The sequence below is a fragment of the Bombus huntii genome, chromosome 3 (assembly GCF_024542735.1).
Source record: "Bombus huntii isolate Logan2020A chromosome 3, iyBomHunt1.1, whole genome shotgun sequence".
Taxonomy (NCBI): Eukaryota; Metazoa; Arthropoda; class Insecta; order Hymenoptera; family Apidae; genus Bombus; species Bombus huntii.
Genome location: NC_066240.1, coordinates 16393413 through 16404936, shown reverse-complemented (window position 1 = coordinate 16404936; position 11524 = coordinate 16393413). Strand labels below are relative to the sequence as shown.

The 11524-nt window shown below is 29.2% G+C and overlaps 3 protein-coding genes across 9 annotated transcripts; 2 read left to right on the top strand and 1 right to left on the bottom strand.

The window, feature by feature from the left end:
- Window positions 1-775: 775 nt before the first annotated feature.
- Window positions 776-5705, bottom strand: LOC126863969 (centrosome-associated zinc finger protein CP190). 5 transcript variants are annotated; one of them, XM_050614770.1, is made up of 7 exons: window positions 5560-5699; window positions 5251-5440; window positions 5052-5163; window positions 4276-4447; window positions 4015-4154; window positions 3689-3949; window positions 776-3562 (listed from the first exon to the last, which is right to left on the bottom strand). In XM_050614770.1, coding segments are annotated over exons 3-7 (2574 nt in total). In that variant the 5' UTR covers window positions 5054-5163; window positions 5251-5440; window positions 5560-5699; the 3' UTR covers window positions 776-1563. The 5 variants fall into 5 exon arrangements, with proteins under 5 accessions (XP_050470727.1, XP_050470728.1, XP_050470730.1 ...); XM_050614771.1 differs by lacking the exon at window positions 5560-5699 and adding an exon at window positions 4745-4809 and having other exon boundaries at window positions 5251-5553; XM_050614773.1 differs by lacking the exon at window positions 5560-5699 and adding an exon at window positions 4745-4809 and having other exon boundaries at window positions 5077-5163; window positions 5251-5553.
- Window positions 5706-5710: 5 nt separating this feature from the next.
- LOC126863972 (D-glucuronyl C5-epimerase B) lies at window positions 5711-9303 on the top strand. The gene is made up of 8 exons (XM_050614777.1): window positions 5711-5908; window positions 6198-6413; window positions 6504-6598; window positions 6698-6845; window positions 6974-7102; window positions 7169-7882; window positions 7953-8140; window positions 8217-9303. Exons 4-8 carry the CDS (start codon window positions 6705-6707, stop codon window positions 8746-8748), a joined length of 1704 nt encoding a protein of 567 aa, XP_050470734.1. The 5' UTR covers window positions 5711-5908; window positions 6198-6413; window positions 6504-6598; window positions 6698-6704; the 3' UTR covers window positions 8749-9303.
- LOC126863980 (zinc finger CCHC-type and RNA-binding motif-containing protein 1-like) lies at window positions 8581-11509 on the top strand. 3 transcript variants are annotated; one of them, XM_050614796.1, is made up of 5 exons: window positions 8581-8725; window positions 10160-10324; window positions 10661-10772; window positions 10842-11150; window positions 11216-11509. In XM_050614796.1, exons 2-5 carry the CDS (start codon window positions 10212-10214, stop codon window positions 11351-11353), a joined length of 672 nt encoding a protein of 223 aa, XP_050470753.1. In that variant the 5' UTR covers window positions 8581-8725; window positions 10160-10211; the 3' UTR covers window positions 11354-11509. The 3 variants fall into 3 exon arrangements, with proteins under 3 accessions (XP_050470753.1, XP_050470752.1, XP_050470754.1); XM_050614795.1 differs by lacking the exon at window positions 8581-8725 and adding an exon at window positions 9652-9793; XM_050614797.1 differs by lacking the exon at window positions 8581-8725 and having other exon boundaries at window positions 9810-10233; window positions 10305-10324.
- Window positions 11510-11524: the final 15 nt, after the last annotated feature.

Below are 11524 nucleotides of genomic sequence, written 5' to 3'. Positions count from 1 at the left end.
TTATGTGTTTGATTTACGGCAAAATTGAACGCGTGTGTTAAAAATACAAATGTTTCTAGCATATTTTATCTACTTTATCGTGATCTGCATTTACATGTATTATTCGTTGAACCTTACTAACTCAAATATTCTTCTATATATAGCTTAGATTGTATTAACTCTAAATACCATCTTCGAAACTTTTACTGAATTTACGATGATATTACTCTAATTCAAAATATTATGCTCGAAAACTAAACAAGTGCTGGTTACTTATGAGAAAGAGAATTGACTAAATAAAACGCGTTAAGTGACTCACGCTGTACATATACAAGATATTCTGTTCGACTTTATTAAAAATATATTATCTTCTGTATTCAATTTTTTGAATGTTTTATTTTCTATTTTTTAATATGAAACAGGCATCATGTATTTAATTGCAAATGATGTATAATGGGATTTGATTTCAAGAATTTTTTAAATTATTGATATCTCTTCGATAAAATCATATTATTCCTTCCGGAAAATAGAGAATATATGACAATACAAAGCATATTTTTTTATATAAATAAGTTAATGAATTATATTCGATCTGCTTTATTCAAATGTTTGTATAAAATTTTAAATATTTGAAACTATATGTCTTAAAATTCTCCAAATCATGTAATGAAAGAAATAATAAAATGTATAATTTGGTAAGGAAAAAGTGATTGAATTTTATTTCTTTTATTATATCAATTCCGGCAAAAAAATTTTATTAATGGACTTGAAATAATGAAAGAAATGTAAAATAACATTTTGTCATTAACGCTTAATTGACTACGATCTTTTATTTTGATGTATCATGTTTATCCGAACGCAACGATAAATACGAAAGATATATACCAATTATCATGAATAATCATCAAATTCAACATTATAAAGTCTAAGAAAGAATTTCTGAAAGAAACGTATTACTTTTAATCTCTTTATTTTTAAATATTTGCATTGAACATGTGCAGTCAGGAATTAATCAGAAATTCGACATTCATGTTCCTTCATTTTCTGCATTACATATTCACCCACTGCCACACGTTTGTGCAACTATATGTTCAAAGGAATTGAAAATTGCAATTAAGAAAAGTTCATAAACAATTTTTCCACTTTTCTTCTTCCGTTCCTTTGCAGATGTGATCAAATTAAATCTCTAACGATATATATATATATATATATATATATCAGCTTTAAGCTGTATATACAAACATTTGTTTTAGGATAAATGTTGAAGTTAAAATCAATTTGCACGAATTAATTGAAGCTTATGACTCTACATATCTTCTAAAAATGAAATAATTCATTTACATTGCTTCTTTTGTATCTGTATATACAAGGTGTTTCCTACTTTTCCGGCAGGATTGTGGAGCATAATCTACAATCTTGCCAGAAAAGTAGAAAATGTCCTGTATAGTAATCTTCAATCATTTACTATGTAGAGAATGAAGAAAAAAGCAAAATGAAATGCAATTCAAACATGCCGTTTTGTTAGTCACGGATATTGATCAAACATAAGGTGTGACAAAGTTAATATAATAATAATATTATTATTTATGAATCAGCTAATTCTCTACTATCATCATCCCATTCTGTAAAGCTATTCGCTTTAGTTTGCTTATCATTTTTTTCCACCTCTTGTTCTCCCTCAAGATGCTCCTCTTCAATGATCATAACCGATTCCTGCGATTCGCCTACACTGTTACTCTGTTCGCTGCATTGTTCATCATATTCCACTATTTCTGTCTGTTCTTCCACGTATTGTATAACTTCTTCTACCTGATCAGAACTGCATTCCTCCAATATTTCCGACTGTTCAACTTGCATTTCCTCCTCCATCACCTTTTCCTCAACTTCTTCAACCACTTCCTCCACTATCTCCTCAGTTTCTTCGGTAAGTTCTTCCGAGTGGTAATTATCGTATGTTTGTCGTTCTACATCTTCGTTTCCATGAATGTAAACGATCATCCCATCCTCCGTACCTTGCATTACAATTTGTTCGTTATCGGTAATGTTTAGCTGTTGTGGCTGCTGCTGTTGATCATTTTCCTGCTGTTGGTAGTTGTCATTGTCAATCAACATTATCATATGTTGCCCGTCCAGTTCGTGCGCATTGTAAGTCATTTCGTGAGAAATATTATTTAATTGCATCTCCGGTACAATATATCCCGATACGTTCGAAGCTCCATCCTGAGGTTCCGAGGAAACGCTATCTCCAACACCTAAGGATGCCGCTATACCACTAGCCACGTGACTCAAGGCTTCCGCTTCTGAAGAAGGTTCTAAAGAAATTGTTGGCATAGAGACTGAAGCTGCATCCGAATCCCGCAGATCCTTGTGTACGCAATCGATATGAACTTGCAAATTCGTAGCTTGTACAAAAACTTTACCACAATGAGTGCAACGATGTCCCTTCTTTTTGCCATCCGGCAAGTTTCCATGGCCCGTATTAATTTCATGGGTCGTCAATTCGGTAACGTCTTTAAACGTTTGTGAACATTGCATGCACTGAATCTCTTCGATGGATGACGAATGTTGACGCGACGTTGGTCGATGATTATGGTTGATTTGATGCCTCACCAAAAACGCTTCCGATAGTGCCACGTAAGAACATGCTTGACATTTTGGAAAACTCATGCTTTTCGGAGGAGGCACATTGTGTTTTGTATAAAGATGATACATCAGGATGTTTCGTTTGATTGCTTTATAACCACAGTGTTCGCAAACTCGCATATCAAATTTTTCATCGTGTACATCTTGCATGTGTCTTCTGTACATATAGTAGTTTGTATACTCCTCTTCTAAATCACACTTGTTACATTTCCAAGGTCCAGTCTCGCCACCATCTACGCTTCCGTTACTCTTTGCCTCGGTTTCATCGGTGTTATTGCTTGACATCAAGTGATCAGACTTCAAAACTACGTAAGAGACTTTTGTCTTGCATGCTGAATTACTATCTGAAGACTTTGCTTCTTTTTGCATGATTTTCAAACGTATGTTCTTGTTATTTTTCACTAAATGAGGGTATTTCTTCAATACTTCTCGAATGATCTTTGCGTGATTATTGATCGAGTCTTCTGAGTTCGTTCGTTTCCCCTTTTCCATATTTTCTTTTTCTTCGAGATCAAATCGCACTCTCTTAGATGGCGATGGCTGCATATCTTGACCCCTTTGGAAACATCTAGTCACGGACCAATCATCGTCGGAATTCATTTCCTTCAGACTCTTCTCGTTTGTATGACAGTCATCTTCCTCATCTTCGGTTGTATCATTTTTACTATCTCTGTCTGGGGAACATTTACCACTAGGCGAATTATCTCTTTTATATTTGTCTGGCGCTTGAACGATAGGCTTTGTATTGTACGTAATGTCATCGAATGACGAGAACACCCCGAGCGCAAACTCTTCCGCTTCGGGGAGATCAAATCGGGAAGGTCCAGGAGTTACCTCTGTAGGCCTATTTGTCGACGGCATCCCGTGGAATGTTCGCATTTCATAATTAAGCGATGGCATACTTTGTGGTGTATCTAATTTCCTTTTCCATATAGGGAGTCTAACATAATAAAAAGAAAATTTTTTTGTACATGTAAAATTGAAGAGTAAGATTTATATACGTAACTAAATTATTTGTAACTAGAATGAGTATTTGAATCTCTAATCTATGTGCAAACATACTTACTTTCTACCTGGTAATGGCTGATTTGACAACCCTGAAGATGAAGTGGAAGTAGTTGTTGCTTTTGTGCTAGATGTTGAAGGCTTTGAAACTGCTATTATGGGTCGGGTATTGCATTTCACTGTTTGTTCATTTTGCAGAGAAGCAGTATTAAATTGTGCATCAAGTAATTTAGTTAGAACAGTCATGTTCATTTTCTGTGCTGTACGATACAAAGCATGTTGCTCAGAAGTCCAATACTCTAATTGTCCAGTGTACATAAAACTATAAAAGTATTATATTAAAAGTGTGATAACTTTATTTGCTATACAAACTGTGTTAAAATTTACCTTATAATTGACTTCACACATTCATATGGCATATCTGGTGGCATGATAATTACTCCATCAAAATTTTCATCTTTTTCTTTTTGTTCACGTTCAAGTTGCATAAAATAATCTGTGCATGTTGTTATGACTAAACGATGAGCCTGAAATATTAATGAAGAAGTTCTTTGAACTAAATATAACAATAAATAGTGAAGAAATATTTAATTTTAAATATTTAATAACAATTTTTAAATATAAATAAGGAATGTACAAGATTAATACCTGAACAGTGATATCACTGGTGGGAAACTTGATTGTAAGATCAAGCAATTCTTCTTCAAAATAAAGCTGTTGAAGTCTTTGAAGAAAGAAAGTCCCCCAGTTATCTACCTTCACTTGCTTCAATCCCCGTGAAGGAAGTTGTTTTTCCTGATTCGCTGTTTCCATTGTACACCTGTATGTTATTAGATAAAAAAAAGCTTTTGAAGGATTCTTTTTGAAAGATTCATCACTACTTAATAAATCTTCCACTAATATTTTTTATGGAAAAATTAATTAAAATATAGCTGTTCAATATTATCTTCAAGATAAATTAATAAAATTAGTAATAAAAATTAAGTATTAGAAAATACATATACACTGTAGTACAAAATAAATAATTTCTTTTACTACAATATGCTGTTTATAAGAAAATTAAATTATTAGATTAATATTTTATATTAATCTGATAAACTATATTACATTTCTTTACCTGATATTATAAAGTTTAATTATTTATTATATCTACTTATGCTGACAACCCACATGGACCAAATCCTGTAATAAAAGAAGAATAAAAGATATCATGATCTTAATCTTTAAAATTAAATTATAAGATACTACACTATGAGTTTATTTTCTAACAAAAAAAATATATGAAGAGAAATTTCAAATCTTTTCGATTACATTACTCACAAATGTTAGAAGTTAACTATTAATTACAAGATTATATAGTATCATATGAAAAGAAATTATTTACACCACACATGCTATTTCAAAGGCTACAAATATTACTTAACATTCTTGAGAATAATCTCTTCGTACTTGTGACTCAAATGCCATATAATCCATGTTACAAAGGGAAATTATTCCCCAACTAATTACTTAGTAGTAACTTAACCTGACTGGCTTCTAAAAATCAAAAGTTTCATATCTAACATTATAATAATAGTGCATCAGCGGGGTCCATTGACATCGGAATATGGTTGTGTGACTTACAGTAGCGACTAGTAGCAAGCGAAGTATGCTAACGTAAAAATTCTTTAGCATGTATATCACCATATATACATTGCTGCGATCGCTTCGAAATTCAATTAGACTAAAATATTGCAAAAAGAAGAATGCTATGCAAACGAAAAGAAGTAAAAGAGGCTTCTGACGAAAGTATCAGCGCATACTTTGCGGAACGCTGAAAAATGGAAGTTTAATAATGATGCACATCTTCCTTTCACGATCAAAGTCGAGCATATTAATGGTTATTTCGAATATATACAAATTCAAAATACCCCGTGGATGTATTGCACATACCTATTTAACAATATTTCAATATTCCTCTCAGCTCCATCTCTTATAAATTTCCTTAGTACACAAGTAATATTGAACATTCCATTGTATATCACGACTCACAGATGGAGTTATACGTATCAACTGATCACACAGTAACAGGATATAAAGAAACCTTCAACCATAGAATTATGAATCGCTACTATAAACTATGATTGCTCATATTTTGTGTAATCTGCATAATGCAGAAAAAAGATATTTTTGTGTTATTGTGTATGATTTCATACGATGAAAGCAAAGAGAATTTACATGGAAAAAATATAATTAATTTTATAAATTTAGGTGGAAGATAACGAATGAACTACGAGAATGGGTAATACGAACTTATGGCGAAGAATGGCTGTTAATAGTTTTAAATATTATCAATAATCAATTGAATTTGTAAACGAAAGATTTTTATTATTTATATCACATTAAAATTTAGAGTATTTAAAAATATTTCTTCACAATGTATATTATAATATACAAAATTCATGCAAAATGTTAAAAATTGATACACATGCAAATATACAATCTGTTCTTCAAATTTCTTCAATATAATCGAGATTTCTTAAAACCACTGAAACTTTACCCATAGTTAATATTTCGCAAACGAATTCTAGGGAATTTATGCAATGCTACTGACACTATAATCAAGAATGCATGCAACTTTCTTTATAAAATAGACAATGTGATTAACGAGAACAGATATAACATTTTGGTTACTGCAGACGATATTATGAATGGAATGTATGAAACAATAGCTAACATCGATAACCATCGGTGATTAAACGTATAAAGTCCTTGATGGAAAATGTAAAGGGAATATCCATAAAAAGGTGAACACATATATGCATTTTAAAAGTTGTCATCGGCTGTTACCATTTGTTTCTTGTTGTTTTTGAAGAAATGATTTTATCTCCTTTCAGAATTGTACAATTTAAAAAAAATGGGGGAAAAAATATTTACCTTTAATCGAAGCTGTTTTTAACAGATAGGAAGGCAAGAATTTTAATAACATCTTGTAAGTAAGCATTGCATAGCAATATTATTTATACTTTATAAAATTAATCTTCCTATGTATTGATATTATTTATAAAAAATCATTTTCATTCAAAAACAGGTTTTATATGATGATGAGGTTGAACTTTAAAACATTATTACTTGTACTAATAGTTGCAGTATTAAGTTCACTATTGACATCATGGAATAATTGTGATAGCCCATCGTTTTTTAAAAACACTGATTGGAAATCAAAATTTCAGCATAAAGTAAGCATAATTTGAGTCAAATATATAAATTTAACATACATTACTATTTCTATAAAATTATTTGGTATAGAAATTTTATACAATAATAATATTTATTATTTACTATTATTTTTTTTATATGTATAAAGGATCGAGTAAACTTAGAAACTGGATATCAGGAGATAGATTGTCATATAAATGGTGATTATTCTATTGGATGTCGTAAAGAAGGAGATGAAGTTTACATACCATTTTCATTTATTCATAAATATTTTGAGGTAAGTAGTAAAAGTAAAGTAAATGATTAATCACAAGAAAATACTAATATGTTTAAAATACGTCAGATTTATGGAAAATTAGCCACGTATGATGGCTTAGAAAGATTTGAATGGTTACACAGTTATTCCAAAATCGTTAATCCTAAAGGAAAATATGATCCCAGAGGAGTGTTTATGACATTTGAAAATTATAATGTTGAAGTTCGAGAACGTGTTAAATGTATTAGTGGAAATGACGGAGTACCAATATCTACTCAATGGGAGAGTCAAGGATATTATTATCCTACTCAAATTGCTCAATTTGGATTATCACATTATAGCAAAAATTTGACAGAACCAGAACCTCACAGGAAAGTGATAGAAGACTCTGATAAAGTTAAAAGAGAATGGATTACACCTCAAGGATCTATTGCATCTAGAATATTTGATAAACATGTTAACAGTCATGTAATGAGATTTGCAACACCAGAAACTAGTACATCTGGTATTACCTTACAATTAGATCATGTACTTGATTTTGTATTGAAATGGGATTTTAATATTAAAGATAATGGAAGCATTATGATCACATTGCAATCTAGAGAAAGAAAAGAAACGTATTACCTTCATTATGTTACTAGTAACATAGTATTGCATATATATAACAATCACGTTTACTATGGAATTGGTCAAATTAATCATCAATGGAGAAGATTCACTAGAGACCTAGTAATAGATTTGCAAAAAGGTTTATACTTAAATGATAAAAATAAAAAGAAAATGTCTCGCTCGAAATTAAAGGTAATGTATATACTTAACAACTGCTATAAGATAATAAAAAAATAAATGTTAAGAATGATCTATTTTACAGATTGTGAAAATGACGTTGTATGGATCTGGGATGATTGATAATATAACATTATCTACAAGTGAACACATGGAACAATTCTATGATGCAGCTAGATGGTTTGTTAGTAACCAGAACATTAGTTCTGGTGGATGGGCAAATCCTGTCAGAAGAAAAGTAGCCCCAGGAATGGCTACTCTTGAACCTGGATGGTATTTTATTTTAATAAATTATTTAATTTATGTATATGTTATCACGATATATTTATTTAAATGCATGCTTTCACAGGTATTCTAGTATGGGTCAAGGACATGCAATTTCTGTATTAGCACGAGCATATTATCATTCGGGCGAAGAAAAATATTTGCAAGCTGCTATTAGAGGTTTGCAACCTTTTAAGGTATCCTCTAGCAAAGGCGGCGTAGCTGCAATATTTCTAAGCAAATACGTGTGGTACGAAGAATACCCTACGACACCCTCTTCATTTATACTTAATGGATTTATTTATTCTTTAATTGGTTTGTATGATCTAAAAAGCATAGCAACAGGTAAGGATGCGGTAGAAGCATCTCGTCTTTTTAATCAGGGTATGACATCCTTGAAAAACATGTTAACGCTATACGATACAGGTTCTGGTACTACATATGATTTACGTCATTTTACATTAAAAACGGCTCCAAATTTAGCTAGGTGGGATTATCATTCTACTCATGTTAATCAACTTCTTCTTTTAAATTCAATTGACAATGATCCGATTTTTACTACTACAGCAGAACGATGGATAGGTTACATGAATGGTAAGAGAGCCGCACACAATTAACATACTATCCTTTAGCGATCAATTGATTTTTGCGTTCATTTTTATTTTTAATTTATTGATATTTAATATTTCGTTCCGTCTGCTGTATTTTGTATCATACATTTTGTAAATAAAAAAAATAGTCACAGAATAAAGTGGACCAAACTATACTTATCTTTTTATGTAATTGTTGTTACATGGAAACAGTAACAATCAAATTCGTGACATTTGTTCGTTATTAATGGATGCTGCGTATGTACTTGGCTATCCCATCATAGCAAAATATCAAATTTAGTATTTGATAGTTAAAACTACATATATTTAAAAAGACAATTGTATTATTATATTTAGAAGTAATTTATTCCATTTAATTATAACAAATAAAATGCCTATTTAGAGTATTTCAGATATTTTAAATTAATATTTAGAAAAAGCCATCCCTGAACATGACTTATGAAACTTAATTTGTAGATATAATGGAATGATATATGTAATTGCGTTACATGTAAATTTTGTACTTAAAGAATTAAACTCAACATTTAAACTATTTTATAAATATACATTTTTTAATTTCAATGTTATGTATTACATTCCTTTGAGAATTTGAACGTTTTATTTTTAACAAATGTATAGATTAAGATAAATTTCATACCTTTAATGCAAATTATTTAAATTAAATAAGAAGTTGTTTCGAGTAAAAATGTAATACATTTTGAAGTTTTTTTTTGTATATTATACTACTTTTATATGAAATTTTATTAGAACTTATACATGTGTGACACCAATTTAACAAATAAAATGAAATTATTTTATTTATAAATTTTTTTTACCTGTTGATAAATAAGTTTTTTACCTAATTTTCTCCTAAATATATATAATTTAACAAAGAATGAAACTTATTTCATTTAATTTGAATGTATGCTTGTGAATGTGTATGGTCTGTTACATGTTGGTACTACTGATAGCTTAGTTTATGGTATATGTTCTTATAGTTTACAAGACAGTTATTCCAATATGTATGCAAGAATTAATATTACATAGCGTATAAGTAATTATAACGATTTTTGTGAGTATTTTTAACGTAGTTATTGTTGTTTAATATAAAATTGAAATATTACTGAAATATGTCATATCGAATTATATACGTTTTGAACTACAGAAAAAGATTTTTAAATTCGATTTACGAAACGTATTATATTATTGTTAATTGCATTTATGACTTAATTGCTAATATAATAAATAGTTTTTTAAATGGAACAAAAAAGCTGTTTTACTTGCAAGAAGATAAGTATTAGTATAAAATTATAATTATTGAATGCGTCACTGAATATAAAAATTTCTATAAGAGAAAATAAGTGAAATGCAATGCATGACAAACATTTTATAACATTTTAACTTTATAATTATCATTTTTTCTATTCTTATATTTCAGGTTAAATTAAACATAAGCGTCATAAATAATAATCGAAATTTAATATGTAAAAATGAGCGGTGGAGTAGTTCCAAGTAAATCAACAGTTTATATTTCAAATTTACCTTTTTCATTAACAAATAATGATATACATCAACTTTTACAGAGTTATGGCAAAATTGTAAAGTAAGTTATGAAATTTAGGTAGCTAACTTTTTAATTCTTTATTAGTTTGTTAAATATATATTTGTAGAAATATATTATTTAAATATTTTATATATTTCATTTATCGTGGTATTCTACCTTTATCCTTTCATCAAAAATTGTATAAAAATTATTGTTTACTACATTCTTAATCCTCACATATTTTCAGATTAAATTTTCTTATATATCTTAATTTTTATAAAATATAAAAATTTTCAATACTTAGAGAATAAAAGAAGTTTTTTACATTACATGTACATCAAATAATTTAAAGTATAATTTTATACATATTTGAAGTATAACCTTTTTTATCTTTAGAGTGACAGTAATGAAAAACAGAATTACAAGAAGAAGTCGAGGTGTTGCATTTGTATTGTTTCTTAATCCAGAGGATGCTATTAGTTGCGCGAAAAACTTAAATAACACAGAGGTAAACTGTAATTTTTCTTATGTAATAATATTCATCCTAACTTATTTTTCATACATTACTTTTTAACAGATAGGTGGTCGTACAATAAAAAGTTCCATAGCAGTAGATAATGGAAGGAGTACTGAATTTATACGTCGCAGAGATTATCCAGATAAATCTCAATGTTATGAATGTGGTGAAGAAGGACACTTATCATACAATTGTAGGAACAATACATTAGGACCAAGAAATCCACCATTAAAAAAGATTAGAATTAGAAAAAAACATAAAGCTAATACTCACCAAACAAGCGATTTTAATAAAAATAGTGACAATGAATCAGCAGAGGATAATTGGGATGAAGAAGTAGAAACATTAAGCGCTGCTATTGCGTTAGAGGTAATGTATTAATGTGATCCAAATGTAATAAATATTTGTATTTATTATTTATATGTACATTATAGCAAAGACAAAAAGAATTAGAAAATAATCACCGATTAGGGAATAAGGGATATGAGGAGGAAAGTAAATCAGTTCATAAATCTGGCAAAAGATATAAAAAGAACCAATATTTTAGCGATGAAGAAGATTTTAGTGAATAAGTAAATGTAATAAAATAATATAAGAATAAAAAATTATGATATAATAAAGTTTAAAGAATGTTTAATATTAAGTTTGTAAAATATTGTTTGTATATAGATTTGTAAATTGACAACTCATTGACTTGTGTAGAAATTGAAATAAATTTATAACATCAACTTCAGTTTTTAATT